This window comes from Oncorhynchus kisutch, unplaced genomic scaffold, assembly GCF_002021735.2.
Source record: "Oncorhynchus kisutch isolate 150728-3 unplaced genomic scaffold, Okis_V2 Okis06b-Okis10b_hom, whole genome shotgun sequence".
In the NCBI taxonomy this organism is placed as follows: Eukaryota; Metazoa; Chordata; class Actinopteri; order Salmoniformes; family Salmonidae; genus Oncorhynchus; species Oncorhynchus kisutch.
In genome coordinates this window covers 1,296,670-1,313,781 of record NW_022261983.1, presented here as the reverse complement: position 1 = coordinate 1,313,781, position 17,112 = coordinate 1,296,670, and the positions used below count along the sequence as shown (strand labels likewise).

Genomic DNA, 17,112 nt, shown 5'->3' with positions numbered 1-17,112 from the left:
GTTACAATATGAAAATGCATTACAGTCGACTCAGCCTGTCCATACAATTTCTGAATCTGATCAATGTTAATCTTGTTAAATGGGCAATCTGCAGTTGCTACATCCATTTTGCACTTATAAATTAATGGTATATACCCATTGATACAACTATCGTACACAATGTCATTAGTCATACCTCATCAGAACCCAAAATATTAGCTTGTGTTATTCCATTGGTTGTAAACAAGGTTAATGTAAACAAACACTGTATCAGTGAAGGCTGGTGGAAGGAGCTATAGGATGATGGACTCATTGTAATGGCTGGAATGGAATAATGGAACGGTATCAAACACATGGAAACCACATGTTTTACGCCGTTCCATTAACTCCATTCCATCCATTACAATGAGCCCGCTCCTCCCACCAGCCTCCTCTGCATTGTATAGCCTCAAACCATGGTTACAACTTTAACTTGGATATCATGGATGGTCAGTCCTTGCATCCATAGCTCTGTCTATGCATTTAAGTGGTAACATTTCTCCAGGCTCATCCCACTGTTTTTACCAAAACAGTATTGTTTCAACTACCGATTGGCCCTTTAAAGTTAAATAGCTTGACGAATCTTTTTACCATTTTTGGATTGGCTGTGAAGAGCGGTGCATTCTGGGTAGGACGACAGCGCGTCCATATCTTTATTTTACTGCTGCTGAAGGAGAGAAACGGGAGTCATGAAAGGGATCCGAACTCTAAATAAATTATCCGTGAGTCTCGTTACTCTATCCTATTAAACGTGTATTTTATAACGATGTATCATGAGGTTTCGTGCATTCTTTCCGTTGGGGAGTCAATTAGAACCCACCCCGCGGACTCGCCGGCTAAATTGCCAAGGTTGGCTATTGTAAACGGATGGTTAATTAGCCTGTCGGTTACCGTAGCTAAAGTTAGCTAGGCGCGCTTACTTCTATAATCTTGACCGAGAATGTATCTAATCGGTTTCATGAACCTATAATAGCCATTCTTACTTACAAATGAGGCTATGTACTACATTTTACAATGGCATGTTCTCTACTGGCGAATTGCTGGCAGGCTGTATTGCTAGCTAGCTGTCACGTAGCCCATGGTTCCATCCAGCTCAACCCACTGAAGGTCATTTCGGTTCTGCTGGTTTTCAGATCAATCCCGCACTGACAATCCAAGCCAGGTGACATGCCATGGAACAGTCAATGTCTCAATTCACCGATCAAGTAATCTCATTGCAATGTTGATTGGTAGTGATGGGATTAAGTATCTGGCAGTTTTAGCTACGAAGGTCTGACAATAAGCCACCGGCTTTCTCCCGTATTATCTAGTATACTGTTGATTTCTAGGAAGCTTGACAAGTTAATGTTTTGATATTTCCCTGTTTTTGTATTATAGTATCTGGAGTGTGCTGCAGAATTCCCAGTGCTACTTGCTAATGCTTGACATCCAAAGCATCAGCATTGAGATGTTTTAATGTAGACTACTCAGACAGAATTCGCAGTGGCAGCCAAGTGTTTGGTGTCTAGCTCAGCTGTCTGCAGATAGGCTTAGCTGACAAACTCAGCAAAAAAAGAAACGTCCTCTCACTTTCAACTGTTTATTTTCGGCAAACTTAACATATGTTAATACAAATTTACACAAGATTAAACAACAGACACAAACTGAACAAGTTCCAGACACCAACGATGTTAGGTTTGTGCCTATAAGTGATGTCTGGTGCCAGTTCTTGCTGTGAGATGTCGCCCTCGACCTCCGATCCAACAGGTCCCAGGCGTGCTCAATGGGATTGAGATCCGGGCTCTTCGCTGGCCATGGCAGAACACTGACATTCCTGTCTTGCAGAAAATCATGCACAGAACCAGTATGGCTGGTGGCATTGTCATGCTGGAGGGTCATGTCAGGATGAGCCTGCAGGAAGGGTACCACATGAGGGAGGGGGATGCCATCCCTGTAATGCACAGCGGTGAGATTGCCTGCAAAAACAAGAAGCTCAGTCCGATGATGCTGTGACACACTGCCCCACACCATGACGGACTCTCCACCTCCAAGTCGATGCCACTCCAGAGTGTAACACTCATTCCTTCGACAATAAATGCGGATCTGACCATCACCCCGGTGAGACAAAACCGCAACTTTTTGCCAGTCCTGTCTGGTCCAGCGATGGTAGGTTTGTGCCTATAAGTGATGTGGTCGCCAGTGATGTCTGGTGAGGACCTGCCTTACAACAGGCCTACAAGCCCTCAATCCAGCCTCTCTCAACCTATTGCGGACAGTCTGAGCACTGATGGAGGGATTGTGCGTTTCTGGTGTAACTCGGGCAGTTGTTGTTACCATCCTGTACCTGTCCCGCAGGTGTGATGTTTGGATGTACAGATCCTGTGCAGGTGTTGTTACACGTGGTCTGCCACTGCGAGCTGTCCATCCTGTCTCTCTGTAGCACTGTCTTAGCCGTCTCACAGTACAGACATGGCTATTTATTGCCCTGGCCACATCTGCAGTCCTCATGCCTCCTTGCAGCATGCCTAGGCACGTTCACACAGATGAGCAGGGACCCTGGACATCTTTGTTTTTCCAGAGTCAGTAGAAAGGCCTCTTTAGTGTCCTAAGATTTCATAACTGTGACCTTAATTGCCTACCGTCTGTAAGCTGTTTGTGTCTCAACCGTTCCACAGGCGCATGTTCACTAATTGTTTATGGTTCATTGAACAAGCATGGGAAACAGTGTTTAAACCCTTACAATGAAGATCTGTTAGTTATTTGGATTTTTACTAATTGTCTTTGAAAGACAGGGTCCTGAAAAAGGGACGTTTCCTTTTTTGCTGAGTTTATTAGCTTCTCAGATATCAGGTTCCAGATTAGTTTAGGTCAGAGGTCTCCAACAGGTCAATTAGCTCGCAGCCCACCTACGAGAAGCTCACCAAACAATTCTGAAAGTACATACAATTTATCAAATATCAGACACAGCAAGATCCCAGTTACTATCTAATCAACGCAACATTGACATTATCCAACTCCTGGTTAGCCACTATTGGCTTAAAAAGCCAAACCTAACACTATCTGTCTATTAATTTCCAGCAATAATGCATTTGTCTGTGTGGTGCGAGCGTTTATCCATCACACTATGTGTTGCCAGTTGATATGATAACCATTTTGTGGGTTGACACAGAGTTTCCCCAAAACCTCAATTAAATGTTAACTGCAAACTTGGTGCTTCTTCTTTGGTATAATGGCGTTCGCATCAATTATATGTGCATTCTGCCACCTACACTACAAGTTGATAATAAGGCTCTAAAAAGGAAGGAGAAAAAAATGGGGTAAAAAATCAATTTAAAAAAATTCCATTCAAACTATCTAACGAAATGTTAATTAAACTAAAGCTTTTCTGTTTGAAGCTGGTCCCTACACAGGCTCAGAAGGATCCTGTGATGGTGGGACATATCCCGGTGACAGTAGTCCTTGCAGTGCTTCTGTCATTAAGTCTTGGAGGCCCAAAAACTTATCGGCTGCAGATATGATGTCCAGCTTCTTGGACACTTGTGCAGTACAATTAATAACTGTGGCTATAAATGCTACAAAATACACCTTTTTCACAATAAGTGTATTCAACGTTTGCAACTAGTTGTGGCATATCCACCTCCATATCTTCTTCAGAACTGTGGCCTCTTGCCCCTTCAAAGCTCTTCACCGACTACATCCCTGATCTTTGACACCTCAACCTCTTTCACCCTAACAGGGCACACAGGGAATTCGGAAATACAACCCCCACCACAGTTACAACATTTTACATTAAGACTCTTCAATAAGATTCCTTCCTTCTGCAAAGACTTGACACATGGCCAACCTTTTTACACTTCTTGCATTGCATCGGGTTTTGGACGAACGCTGTTACGGCGTATCTTAGGGTGGTATATATTAATTAAACAATAATACAGAAACTGTTCATTTTCCCCATTCTCCATGTGTTTTCTATGAACAATTATACCTTTGAAAGTGAAAAACTTAAACATCTAAAACCAGGAAAAATAAAACAGAAAACATAAGTGTACAAGAGTAAGTAGTTCAATAAGAACCCGGAGAAGAGAAGAAAAATGGGCCTATTTGAAAGCTAGAGAAAAATGAGTAGCTTGCTACACTTTTTTAAGTAGCTCTCATGCCAGAAAAGGTTGAAGACACCTGTTTTGGTCATTTCTGTGGAAATAACATGAAATGCTTTAATGTGGAAAATTATCTGTAAGACTGCATACGGCAAAAAAAAATGAGTAGCTTCTATTTCTCTCTTTCATATTGTTGTCGGGTTGTCTGTACAAGCAGACACCATAATCTCTTCTGACATTAGATGTTTGACTGGGAGTTGGATCGTATCAGGTCTTTAGGATTTAGCCTTACTACCGATTGAGTTTCCCTACACCTCACCCTCATCTTAACCAAGGTGCTACAGCCAATGTATGATGTGTCTTCTTGGAAGGACAAATAAGAAGGCGGCTTAACATACTACATATTTCAGGTTGGCCTGGCACCCAGTGAGTCTACCCTCAGAGTGGACTAAATATCATCAAGCAAACCCACTGCTCTAGTCTAGACCAGGCTCAGAATTCATCTCCCATCTTTAGGTCTAGAGGAAGCTGCTCGTATCACAAAACATCCTCCTAAACAAAACCTGTTATTATGTTCATTAGAAGTCATTTGACTGGGGTCATTTGAGGACAGAAGGAAATCTAGATCCCTCCACATGAACTGAATAGTGTATCATATTGTAATTCCCTACCTGAGGAAGTGCTGGTGAGTGTTTGTTGACATGATTTTTTATAATTTCCCTCCCCAGATACGATGCTATGCAGCCAGGAGGAGTGATGTCCTCACTGAGCCCTTGGCTGGCCTGAAGGCTGGGGTGGCCCTGCCCCCCCAGAGTGTACAGGTATGTCATAGAGGCCAAAGTTTTCACATGGGATCACAGGAAACTCTGGGCCCTAGTTGTAGCCCAAGCTGGGGTGTGGAGTTTTTCTTGGTGGGTCCTTGCATGGCGTGTCAGGGATGAGGATGTGCTCTACTCTATGGCTAGCATTGTGATTATGTTCATGTGTAGACTTGTTTTAGGTACTACCATGCACACACTTTTACTTACTGTGTAGACATATTTTTCCCTCCATATTGGAAAATGAACTTTTGGTTGTGTAGTTGATCACAATAACTTTACCTCAGTTGAACAGAATGGAATGTTTACTCTCTTACTCACTCTGCAGTTTCCAAAACAACAATGCTGCCAGTCTCACGTGTGTTCCAGCTATGACATCATGACTCTCTCTCCCTGTATTCTCTACTAGGTGTCCAAGCTGCCCAACGGTCTAGTGATTGCGTCGTTGGAGAACTACTCTCCCGTGTCCAGTGTGGGTGTGTTTGTTAAAGCAGGCACTCGTTATGAGACTGTGGAGAACCAGGGAGTCAGTCATGTCCTGCGGTTGGCAGCCAACCTGGTAAGTCCCAGTGGTTTTATGAATGGATTGATCTCTTTGGCTTGTGAATGACTTCAACAATAAGAGCAATTTCCATCACAACTACACTTTTTTAAAGTCCTTAAGTTAATGAATGAACACTGTCACTGTTTTCAGACTACTAAGGGAGCGTCTGCGTTTAGGATCTGTCGTGGTGTGGAGGCAGTGGGGGGTAGTCTGAGGTCAGTGAGTATGGAGAGTACAGCACTATGTCCCCTCCCTCCCTCCCTCCCTCCCTGTCCCCTAACCTTATTTTTGTCCTCATGCAGAGTATACATTATACTGTTTCCTATCTCCACATACAGAGTGTATGCTACAATACACCCTCTGTTACCCTGTATGGCCCAGTTGGTAGGGCATGGTGCTTGTACCGCCAGGGTTGTGGGTTCGATTCTCGGGGCCAACCATAAGTAAAATGTATGTACGCATGACTGTAAGTCGCTTTGGATAAAAGCGTCTGCTAAATGGAATATTATTATTATATTATACACTTGTGTTGTGTACCCCTTCCCTCCTTGTCCCTTATTCCTTCTGTGTCCCCGCCTGACTTGCCGTAAATAAACGGAAATGTAGGAGGCAGTGAAACATTAACACCAACTTCAACACCCATACCTCACACAAGCTATAGCTTCACTACATTATAGATGCACACACATACAGTTGCCCTCAAGTCAACAGAGGGCTCACGTTTTAGGATAGAGCAGAATGAACAAGATGAGAGAAGCACAGAGTCACATGCAGGTTGACATTTATTGGGATGAATCTTGTCCTGGGGGCAAAGCTAAGTGTTCCGCTAGATGGGCCAGCTGCAAAATCAAAATTGGCTATATCGTAAACAAAGTTATGAAAACAAAAATGTGTTTTTTTTCCCGTCTCAATTTAAGATTAGCAGTATGGTTAAGTTTAGGTTTAAAATCAGATTTTATGACTTTGTGGCTGTGCCAGCTAGTGACCACCCTGTAGAGCTGCCTCCAGTACATGAATCATCCCAGTAAATGCCAATCTGCACACACAGCACAAGAATGTTCCTATTTTCACCTCATTCCAAAGCAATGTGCATCATAGCTAGTCTAGTCTGGAGGATGTAGCTAACATGTCTGTTTTCTGTATGTCCGCAGCGTAACGTCATCGAGGGAGACCATGGTTTACTCTGTGGAGTGTTTGAGAGACCACTTGTAAGTACCCTTACTACCGCAGCCAGACTCCCTCAGTGTGTGGGTTTACTTTGGTGTTGAATTGATGGATGAGGAAACTTGAATTACGGACACGTTGTATGCGAGGACAGGGTTGATTCATGGTGTAATTAGCTCCTGTGTTTCTTACCTATTTATCATAGAGGCTTCCCATAGGGCCACTTGAGATCATCTTGATTCATCATCTACAGTGGCAAGAAACGGTATGTGAACCCTTTGGAATTACCTGGATTTCTGCATAAATTGGTCATCAAATTTGATATGATCTTCATCTAAGTCACAACAATAGACAAACGTAGTGTGCTTAAACTAATAACACACAAATTATTGTATTTTTCTTGTCTATATTGTCTATATTGAATACATAAATTAAACATTCAGTGTAGGGTGGGAAAAGTATGTGAACCCCTAGGTTAATGACTTCTCCAAAAGCTAATAGGAGTCAGGAATCAGCTAACCTGGAGTCCAATCAATGAGATGAGATTGGAGATGTTGGTTAGAGCTACCTTGCCCTATAAAAACCATTCACAAAATTTGAGTTTGCTATTCACAAGAAGCATCGCCTGATGCCTCGAACAAAAGAGATCTCAGAAAAATGGTTGACTTACATAAAGCTGGAAAGGGTTACAAAAGTATCTCTAAAAGCTTTGATGTTCATCAGTCCACGGTAAGACAAATTGTCTATAAAAGTTCAGCACTGTTCTCCCTCGGAGTGGCCGTCCTGCAAAGATGACTGCAAGAGCACAGCGCAGAATGCTCAATGAGGTTAATTAAGAAGGATCCTAGAGTGTCAGCTAAAGACTTACAGAATCTCTGACGAGTCTACGATACATAAAACACTAAACAAAAATGGTGTTCATGGGAGGACACCACGGAAGAAGCCACTGCTGTCCAAAAAAATACTGCTGCACATCTGAAGTTTGCAAAAGTGCACCTGGATGTTCCACAGCACTACTGGCAAAATATTCTGTGGACAGATGAAACTACAGTTGAGTTGTTTGGAAGGAACACACAACACTTTGGAGAAAAAAAGGCACAGCACACCAACACCAAAACCTCATCCCAACTGTAAAGTATGGTGGAGGGAGCATCATGGTTTGAGGCTGCTTTGCTGCCTCAGAGCCTGGACAGCTTGCTAAAATCACCGGAAAAATGAATTCCCAAGTTTATCAAGACATTTTGCAGGAGATTAGGCTGTCGGCCAATTGAAGCTCAACAGAAGTTGGGTGACGCAACAGGACAACGACCCAAAACACAGAAGTAAATCAACAATAGAATGGCCACATCCTGACTGATGGCAGCCCATTCTTGCATAATCAATGCTTGGACTTTGTCAGAATTTGTGGGTTTTTGTTTGTCCACCCACCTCTTGAGGGATTAAGGTCTGGGGAGTTTCCTGGCCATGGACCCAAAATATCGATGTTTTGTTCCCCGAGCCACTTAGTTATCACTTTTGCCTTATGGCAAGGTGCTCCGTCACCAAACTGTTCCTGGATGGTTGGGAGAAGTTGCCCTCGGGGGATGTGTTGGTACCATTCTTTATTCATGGCTGTGTTCTTAGGAAAAATTGTGAGTTAGCCCACTTCCTTGGCTGAAAACCAACCCCACACATGAATGGTCTCAGGATGCTTTACTGTTGGCATGACACAGGACTGATGGTAGCGCTCGCCTTGTCTTCTCCGGACAAGCTTTTTTCCGGATGCCCCAAACAATTGGAAAGGGGATTCATCAGAGAAAATTACTTTACCCCAAGTCCTCAGCAGTCCAATCCCTGTACCTTTTGCAGAATATCAGTCTGTCCCTGATGTTTTTCCTGGAGAGAAGTGGCTTCTTTGCTGCCCTTCTTGACACCAGGCCATCCTCCAAAAGTTTTTGCCTCACTGTGCGTGCAGATGCACTCACACCTGCCTGTTGCCATTCCTGAGCAAGCTCTGTACTGGTGGTGCCCTGATCCCACAGCTGAATCAACTTTAGGAGACGGTCCTGGCGCTTGCTGGACTTTCTTGGGCGCCCTGAAGCCTTCTTCACAACAATTGAACCGCTCTCCTTGAAGTTCTTGATGAGCTGATAAATAGTTGATTTAGGTAATATCCTTATCTGCATATCTGCAATATCCTTGCCGTGAAGCCCTTTTTGTGCAAAGCTATGATGACGGCACGTGTTTCCTTGCAGGTAACCATGGTTGACAGAGGAAGAACAATGATTCCAAGCACCACCCTCTTTTTGAAGCTTCCAGTCTGTTATTCAAACTCAATCAGCATGACAGAGTGATCTCCAGCCTTGTCCTCGTCAACACTCACACCTGTGTTAACGAGATAATCACTGACATGTCAGCTGGTCCTTTTGTGGCAGGGCTGAAATGCAGTGGAATTTTTGGGGGGGATTCAGTTCATACTCAACTTTTGGCCACGACTGTACAGAAAATGTTTTGTGGTTATTGCTGCCAAAGGAGGGTCAACCAGTTATTAAATCCAAGAGTTCACATACTTTTCCCACCCTGCACTGTGAATGTTTACACAGTGTGTTCAATAAAGACATGAGAACTTCTAATTGTTTGTGTGTTTAAGCAGACTGTGTTTGTCTATTGTTGTGACTTAGATGAAGATCAGATCAAATTTGATGACCAATTTATGCAGAAATCCAGGTATTTCCAGAGGGTTCACATACTTTTTCTTGCCAATGTATGTTGAGTTATGACTGTTGCATTGTCCGTGTGTGTCCATATGTTTGTCTGCCCATCCAACGTCCATCCTTCTCCTCAGAGATACAGTGATTGAGTACCTGATCAACGTGACCATGACCCCAGAGTTCCGGCCATGGGAGGTGGACGACCTGACCTCCAGGGTCAAGGTAGACCGGGCCCTGGCCCACCAGTGTTCACAGATAGGTCAGCAACACTTCCCCTCTATTCACTTTACTTGTCCATCACGATTGCTCCTTGTTGAATTAATGTTTTATTGAATTACCAGTAGCATTTTGGTTTAGTATATATTTGTATGCAGACGGTTTTTATTTTGTTTGTCTATAGTCATTTGTCTAGCATCCTGTTATTAGTTATCCTTGCCAACACACTGACTGAAGTCTTTTGTTATGGGGTTTATTTCTCTGAAGGTGTCATTGAGAAGTTGCATGAAGCTGCTTACAAAAACGCTCTATCCAACTCCCTGTACTGTCCTGACTACATGGTTGGCAAAGTCAGTGGTGAACAGGTAAGACTGTTAATAGCTGTGTTTTTCACTATAGTGCTACCTTGTGTTTGTCACAGCTTAGCTCTCTCTTAAACTCTCTCCTACTTCCTTATTCCCCTTAGCTGCAGTCCTTTGTCCAGAACAATTTCACCAGTGCCAGAATGGCTCTTGTAGGACTAGGTGAGTGTGTCTGGCTGTTAGTGTTTTTGATCCAATGGCACCCTGGGTTCTCCTTTTAACATGTTGCAGCTCCTTCAGCATGTCTCCGGGGCTGTTCTGATTCCTTGCCCTACCTTTTCCCTGAAGTGTGCAGCCCCTCATGGATTGAAAAGGAATATGGTGGAAACACACTCTAGCCAATGTATTACTTTTAAATCCTTGAGGGGATATTGAGCAAGTGCACACTTCAGGAAGAAGGGTAGGGAATCGGAACAACCCTATTGATTTGGTCACAATAAGGGTCATATCCTTTGAATTAGGCTGACGTAAACACACTCTCCTTCTGTGTGTGTACGTACTGTGTACACATCACATTTCCTTTGGCCTCCGTCCAAACCCTAGAGTTAAAGGCTGTCTAAAGATATGTGGAGTAGAGGTCAGCTGTTCTGCTCCAGTATGACGCACTTTGTGTGTGTGACATGACTGCTCTCTGGAAGTACAAGTGATAGGAAATACATTTTAGTTACATATTGAGATATTATTTTTGACGATATCGTATAGTTTTGATAATATCGCAATATTCATTTTGCGCTTGTTGGCGGTACCTGCCCCAAAACTTGTTCTCCATCTTCTTTTTAAATAGGGAGCCAATTTGTTTTCAGCACTTACACTACCTGTCGAACATCTCATTCCAGAATCATGGTTAATAATATGGAGTTGGTCCCCCCCTTTGCTGCTATAACAGCTTCCACTCTTCTGGGAAGGTTTTCCACTAGATGTTGAAACATTGCTGCGGGGACTTGCTTCCATTAAGCCACAAGAGCATTAGTGAGGTCGGACACTGATGTTGGGCGATTAGGCCTGGCTTGCAGTTGGCGTTCCTAGTCATCCCAAATGTGTTCAATGGGGTTGAGGTCAGGGCTCTGTGCAGGACATTCAAGTTCTTCCACACCGATCTCAACAAACTATTTCTTTATGGACCTCGCTTTGTGCATGTTGGCATTGTCATGCTAAAACAGGAAAGGGCCTTCCCCAAACTGTTACCACAAAGTTGGAAGCACAGAATCGTTTGGAATGTCATTGTATGCTGTAGCGTTAAGATTTCCCTTCACTGGAACTAAGGGGCCCGAACCATGAAAAACAGCCCCAGACCATTATTCCTCCTCCATCAAACTTTACAGTTGGTACTATGCGTTGGGGCAGGTAGTGTACTCCTGGCATCCTCCAAACCCAGATTCGTCTGTCGGACTGCCTCGAGGCAGTCGAGGCAGTTTGGTGAAGCGCGATTCATCACTCCAGAGAACACGTTTCCACTGCTCCAGAGTCCAATGGCGGCGAGCTTTACACCACTCCAGCCAACACATGAACTTAAGCTTGTGTAAGGCTGCTTGGCCATGGAAACCCATTTCATGAAGCTCCTGGTGAGCAGTTATTGTGTTGATGTTGCTTCGAGGCAGTTTGGAACTCGGTAGTGAGTGTTACAACCCGAGGACATACCATTTTTACGTGCTTCAGCACTCGGCAGTCCCGTTTCGTGAACTTGTGTGGCCTACCACTTCGCGGCTGAGCTGTTGTTGCTCCGAGACGTTTCCACTTCACAATAACAGCACTTACAGTTGACTGGGGCAGCTCTAGCAGGGCAGAAATTTGAGAAACTGACTTGTTGGAAAGGTGGCATCCTATGACGGTGCCACGTTGAAAGTCACTGAGCTCTTCAGTACAGGCCATTCTACTGCCAATGTTTGTCTATGGCGATTGCATGACTGTGCTCAATTTTTACACCTGTCAGCAACGGGTGTGGCTGAAGTAGCCGAATCCACTAAGTTGAAGGGGTGTCCACATACTTTTAGCCATGTAGTATATTTCCCTTACTGATCAAAAGTCATTTTCTCATGGCTCTCTCTTATCCCTCGGCAGCAGACATATGGTGATCAAAATATATATTTAATCGAAAAAAAATCACAGTATCGAATCGCAATACATAGAGAACGACACTACATATTGCTTCAGCACTTAAGTATGGTGATAATATCGTGAGGTCCCTGGCAATTCCCGGCCCTAGTATGTACCCCTGTGTGAAACACTGAACTGAGGGCATGTGATGACAGTCCACCTGTGTGTGTGTGTGTGTGTGTGTCTCCTGCTGGCTCTCTGGTGTGTCTTCCAGTGACATGACCCCTGTCTGTGCCGTCTCTCCCCAGGTGTGAATCACTCAGTGCTGAGGCAGGTAGGAGAGCAGTTTCTCAGTGTCCGCAGTGGGGCTGGAGTTGCTGGGGCCAAGGCTGTATACCGCGGAGGTAAGACCCATAGAGAGCCTTAGAAGCAATGCACGCCTAACTGCTGAGCTCTAGTCTGGGCCACTGATTCAGTCAACCCCAGTGTGTGAGCCAAGATGGGTTGTGTGTTCGTACCCTGATGGTGGTTAACCGTGTGTGACTGTGTGTCCCTGCAGGTGAGCTGCGGGTGCAGAACGGGGCCGGTCTGGTCCACTCTCTGATCGCCATCGAGGGCGGTGTGACTGGATCAGCAGAGGCCAATGCCTTTAGTGTGCTGCAAAGGGTTCTGGGAGCCGGGCCACACGTAAAGAGAGGCTCCAACATCACCAGCAAACTGAGCCAGGGCATCGCCAATGCAACCACACAGCCCTTCGATGTGAGTAACTTCCCTGTTTGTTGCTACAGTTATTCCTGTGTTGTTGGTTGTGGTCACTACAATATAAATCGATATTCAACATAGCTGAAATTCTACATAACTGGAGTTTTCATTGTATGATTGTCTAAATTACGCACAGAGAAAAATAAAAGGTTTAGAGGTTAGAAAGCAGAATGATCTTGGACTATCTTGTGTACAGAAGTTAATCTAATGCTTATTTCTCTGTCGTCTATTCAGGCCACAGCCTTCAATGCCACATACGCTGACTCTGGACTCTTTGGAGTCTACTCCATCGCCCAAGCCGACTCCGCAGGAGAGGTGAGCACACTATAATGCAGTAGTAGCATAAGAACGTGTTAGAACCTGATATATGTTGATAAGTGACTGTCCCTAACAGTGACTGTCCCTCTGTACAGGTGATCAAAGCTGCCATCGCCCAGGTGACAGGGGTTGCGAAGGGAGGCGTGTCCGAGGATGATGTCACCAGAGCAAAGTGAGTTCACTAAACAACATGGCTCATTAAGTGGACATGAAACTTGGTGCTGTCTCTCTATGGTTTTATTTAACCTTTAACCAAGCCAGTCAGTTAATAACAATTCTTATTTACATTGATGGCCTAAAATAACTTCTTGCCCTGATTTGACCTTTGACCCTTTCCCCCTCTTACCTGGTAGGAAGCAGTTGAAAGCCGAGTACCTGATGTCCATGGAAGTTCCGAGGGCCTGCTGGAGGAGATGGGGGCCCAGGCTCTGTCCAGCGGAGCCTACCACTCACCAGAGACAGTTACCCAGAGCATAGACTCTGTCAGCCACGCAGACGTCGTCAACGTGAGTACACTTCAACATTCACTACTGCTAGGTCAAGAAGGTATTATAGGCCATCAATGTAAATAAGAATTTGTTATTAACTGACTGGCTTGGTTAAAGGTTAAATAAACCAGAGACAGCACCAAGTTTCATGTCCACTTAATGAGCCAAGTTCTTTAGTGAACTCACTTTGCTCTGGTGACATCATCCTCGGACATGCCTCCCTTCACAACCCCTGTCACCTGGGTGATGGCAGCTTTGATCACCTGTACAGAGGGACAGGCACTGTTAGGGACAGTCACTTATCAACATATATCAGGTTCTAACATGTTCTTATGTTACTACTGCATTATTGACCTTCATGGCTAAGACATAATAAGTGTGTGTGTGTGTATATATATATACACACACACACACAGTTGAAGTCGGAAGTTTACATACACTTAAGTTGGAGTCATTAAAACTCGTTTTTCAACAACTCCACAAATTTCTTGTTAACAAACTATAGTTTTGGCAAGTCGGTTAGGACATCTACTTTGTGCATGACAAAGTCATGGCATGGCTTTAGAAGCTTCTGATAGGCTAATTGACATCATTTGAGTCTATTGGAGGTGTACCTGTGGATGTATTTCAAGGCCTACCTTCAAACTCAGTGCCTCTTTGCTTGACATCATGGGAAAATCAAGACATCAGCCAAGACCTCAGAAAATAAATTGTAGACCTCCACATGTCTGGTTCATCCTTGGGAGTAATTTCCGAACGCCTGAATGTACCACGTTCATCTGTACAAACAATAGTACGCAAGTATAAACAACATGGGACCACGCAGCCGTCATACCGCTCAGGAAGGACACGCGTTCTGTCTACTAGAGATGAAGATACTTTGGTGCAAAAAGTGCAAATCAATCCCAGAACAGCAGCAAAGGACCATGTCAAGATGCTGGAGGAAACGGATACAAAAATATTTATATCCACAGTAAAACAAGTCCCATATTGACATAACCCGAAAGGCCACTCAGCAAGGAAGAAGCCACTGCTCCAAAACCACCATAAAAAAGCCAGACTACGGTTTGCATCTGCACATGGGGACAAAGATCATACTTTTTTGGAGAAATGTCCTCTGGTCTGATGAAACAAAAAAAGAACTGTTTGGTCATAATGACCATCATTTTATGTTTGGAGGAAAAAGGGGAAGGCTTGCAAGCCGAAGAACACCATCCCAACCGTGAAACACGGGGGTGGCAGCATTATTGTGTGGGGGTGCTTTGCTGCAGGAGGGACTGGTGCTCTTCGCAAAATAGATGGCATCATGAGAATGGAAAATGATGTGGATACATTGAAGCAACATTTCAAGACATCAGTCAGGAAGTTAAAGCTTTGTTGCAAATGGGTCTTCAGAATGGACAATGACCCCAAGCATACTTCTAAAGTTGTGGCAAAATGGCTTACGGACAACCAAGTCAAGGTATTGGAATGGCCATCACAAAGCCCTGACCTCAATCCTATAGAACATTTGTGTGCAGAACTGAAAAAGCGTGTGCTAGCGAGCTGGTCTACAAACATGACTCGGTTACATCAGCTCTGTCAGGAGGAATGGGCCAAAATTCACCCAACTTATTGTGGGAAGCTTGTGGAAGGCTACCCGAAATGTTTGACCAAAGTTAAACAATTTAAAGGCAATACTACCAAATACTAATTGAGTGTATGTAAACTTCTGAGCCCACTGGGAATGTGATGAAAGAAATAAAAGCTAAAATAAATCATTCTCTCTACTATTATTCTGACATTTCACATTCTTAAAATAAAGTAGTGATCCTAACTGACCTAAAACAGGGCATTTTTACTAGGATTATGTGTCAGGAATTGTGAAACTGAGTTTTAATGTATTTTGCTAAGGTGTATGTAAACTTCCGACTTCAACTAAGTGTGTAAAACATTAGGAACACCTTCCTAATATTGAGTTTGCACCCCCCTTTGCCCTCAGAACAGCTTCAATTCATCGGGCATGGACTCCTCTAGGTGTCGAAAGCGTTCCACAGGGATGCTGGCCCATGTTGACTCCAATGCTTCCCAGAGTTGTGTCAATTGGCTGGATGTCCTTTGGGTGGTGGACCATTCTTGATACACACGGGAAACTGTTGAGTGTGAAACACAGCAGCGTTTCAGTTCTGGACACTTAAATTGGTGTGCCTGGCATCTACTACCATATCCTGCTCAAAGGCTCTTAAATATTTTGTCTTGCCCTTTCACCCTCTGAATGGCACGCATACACAATCCATGTCTCAAGGCTTAGAAATCCTTCTTTAACCCGTCTCCTTTCCTTCATATACACTGATTTGAAGTGGATTTAACAGGTGACATAAATAAGTGATCATTGCTTTCACCTGCTCAGTCTATCATGGAAAGAACAGTGGTTTCTAATGTTTTGTACACTCCGTGTATGCCTGTGAATATTTATGGTGAATATATTGCCCCCTTGGCTATGGGGGTTGCTGTCTGTATGTGCCCCTAAATCCTTCCTTTCCCTCTTTATGGCTATCTTCCAAACTATACCTCCATCTGTCCTATAAAATAATAATGTTTGGGTAAAGTGATCAGAATGCCATTCTCCAAGTAAAAAAGAATGGGGAAAAAAATAAATGTATGAATAACATTTTTGAAGACTGATTTCTGTGTGCATCCTACATTTACGTTTATTTATAGCAGGTCAGCTGGGGACACAGAAGGGGAATAAGGGACAATGTGATAAGTGTATTATTTTGTTTTTCCAGGCTGCGAGAAAGTTTGTGGACAGCAAGAAATCGATGGCAGCTAGTGGACACCTCGCCAACACACCCTTCGTGGATGAATTGTGAAAAGAAATAAACCATAAACAATGAAACAGTTATTTAACATTTTAACCTGGGCAGGTTGTGCCTGGCTGCTTACTCCAGAAAAAGGAACCTGGTTCTGATATGAAGCCCATGACTTCATCTCACAGCAAACGATAATCCTTTGTTAACAAATCATGTTAAAGTTTGTTCTGCAATAATTGTACACAGGTGTCAGAAATAATTATGCTTTTTGTTGTCAATTTCTCTGTATATTTGATGTAAATTCATTAAATGGTCTATCTACAGTAATGGCAGTCTGATTTGATCACCAAGATGAATGTGAGTAATGATATCTTTGTTATTCTGCCCAGCTGCTGCAGGGGGAGACGAAGAGCCTTGAAAATCTGTTGGAGCTGCTATCAGCAAAAATGTTGCATCTAGTGTAGCAGCCAAGTATGTTAGAATGAGGGAAAATTGTGGGGGTATTGTTTATCAAAAATATAAACTTAACATGTTTCATGAGCTAAAATAAAATATCCCAGAAATGTTCCATATGCACAAAAAGCTTATTTCTCTCATTGTGCACACAATTTTGTTTACATCCCTGGTAGTGAGCATTTCTCATTTGCTAAGATAATTCATCCACCTGACAGGTGTGGCATATCAAGAAGCTGATTAAATAGCATGATCATTACACAGGTGCACCTTGTGCGGGGGGGGCAGAAAAAGTCCACACTAAAATGTGCAGTTTTGTCACACACCACAATGCCACAGATGTCTCAAGTTTTGAGGGAGTGTGCAATTGGCATGCT

The 17,112-nt window shown here is 43.6% G+C and overlaps 1 protein-coding gene across 1 annotated transcript; it reads left to right on the top strand.

Annotated features, from left to right (window-relative positions):
- The first annotated feature begins 608 nt into the window (after positions 1-608).
- LOC109876365 (cytochrome b-c1 complex subunit 2, mitochondrial) lies at positions 609-16,850 on the top strand. The gene is given in 15 exon segments (XM_074933806.1): positions 609-740; positions 4,823-4,915; positions 5,322-5,471; positions 5,607-5,671; positions 6,608-6,664; positions 9,445-9,569; positions 9,794-9,891; positions 9,993-10,050; positions 12,231-12,326; positions 12,482-12,681; positions 12,919-12,999; positions 13,098-13,174; positions 13,356-13,390; positions 13,393-13,508; positions 16,259-16,850. Coding segments are annotated over 15 exon segments (1,368 nt in total). The 5' UTR covers positions 609-707; the 3' UTR covers positions 16,343-16,850.
- The last annotated feature ends 262 nt before the right edge of the window (positions 16,851-17,112 follow it).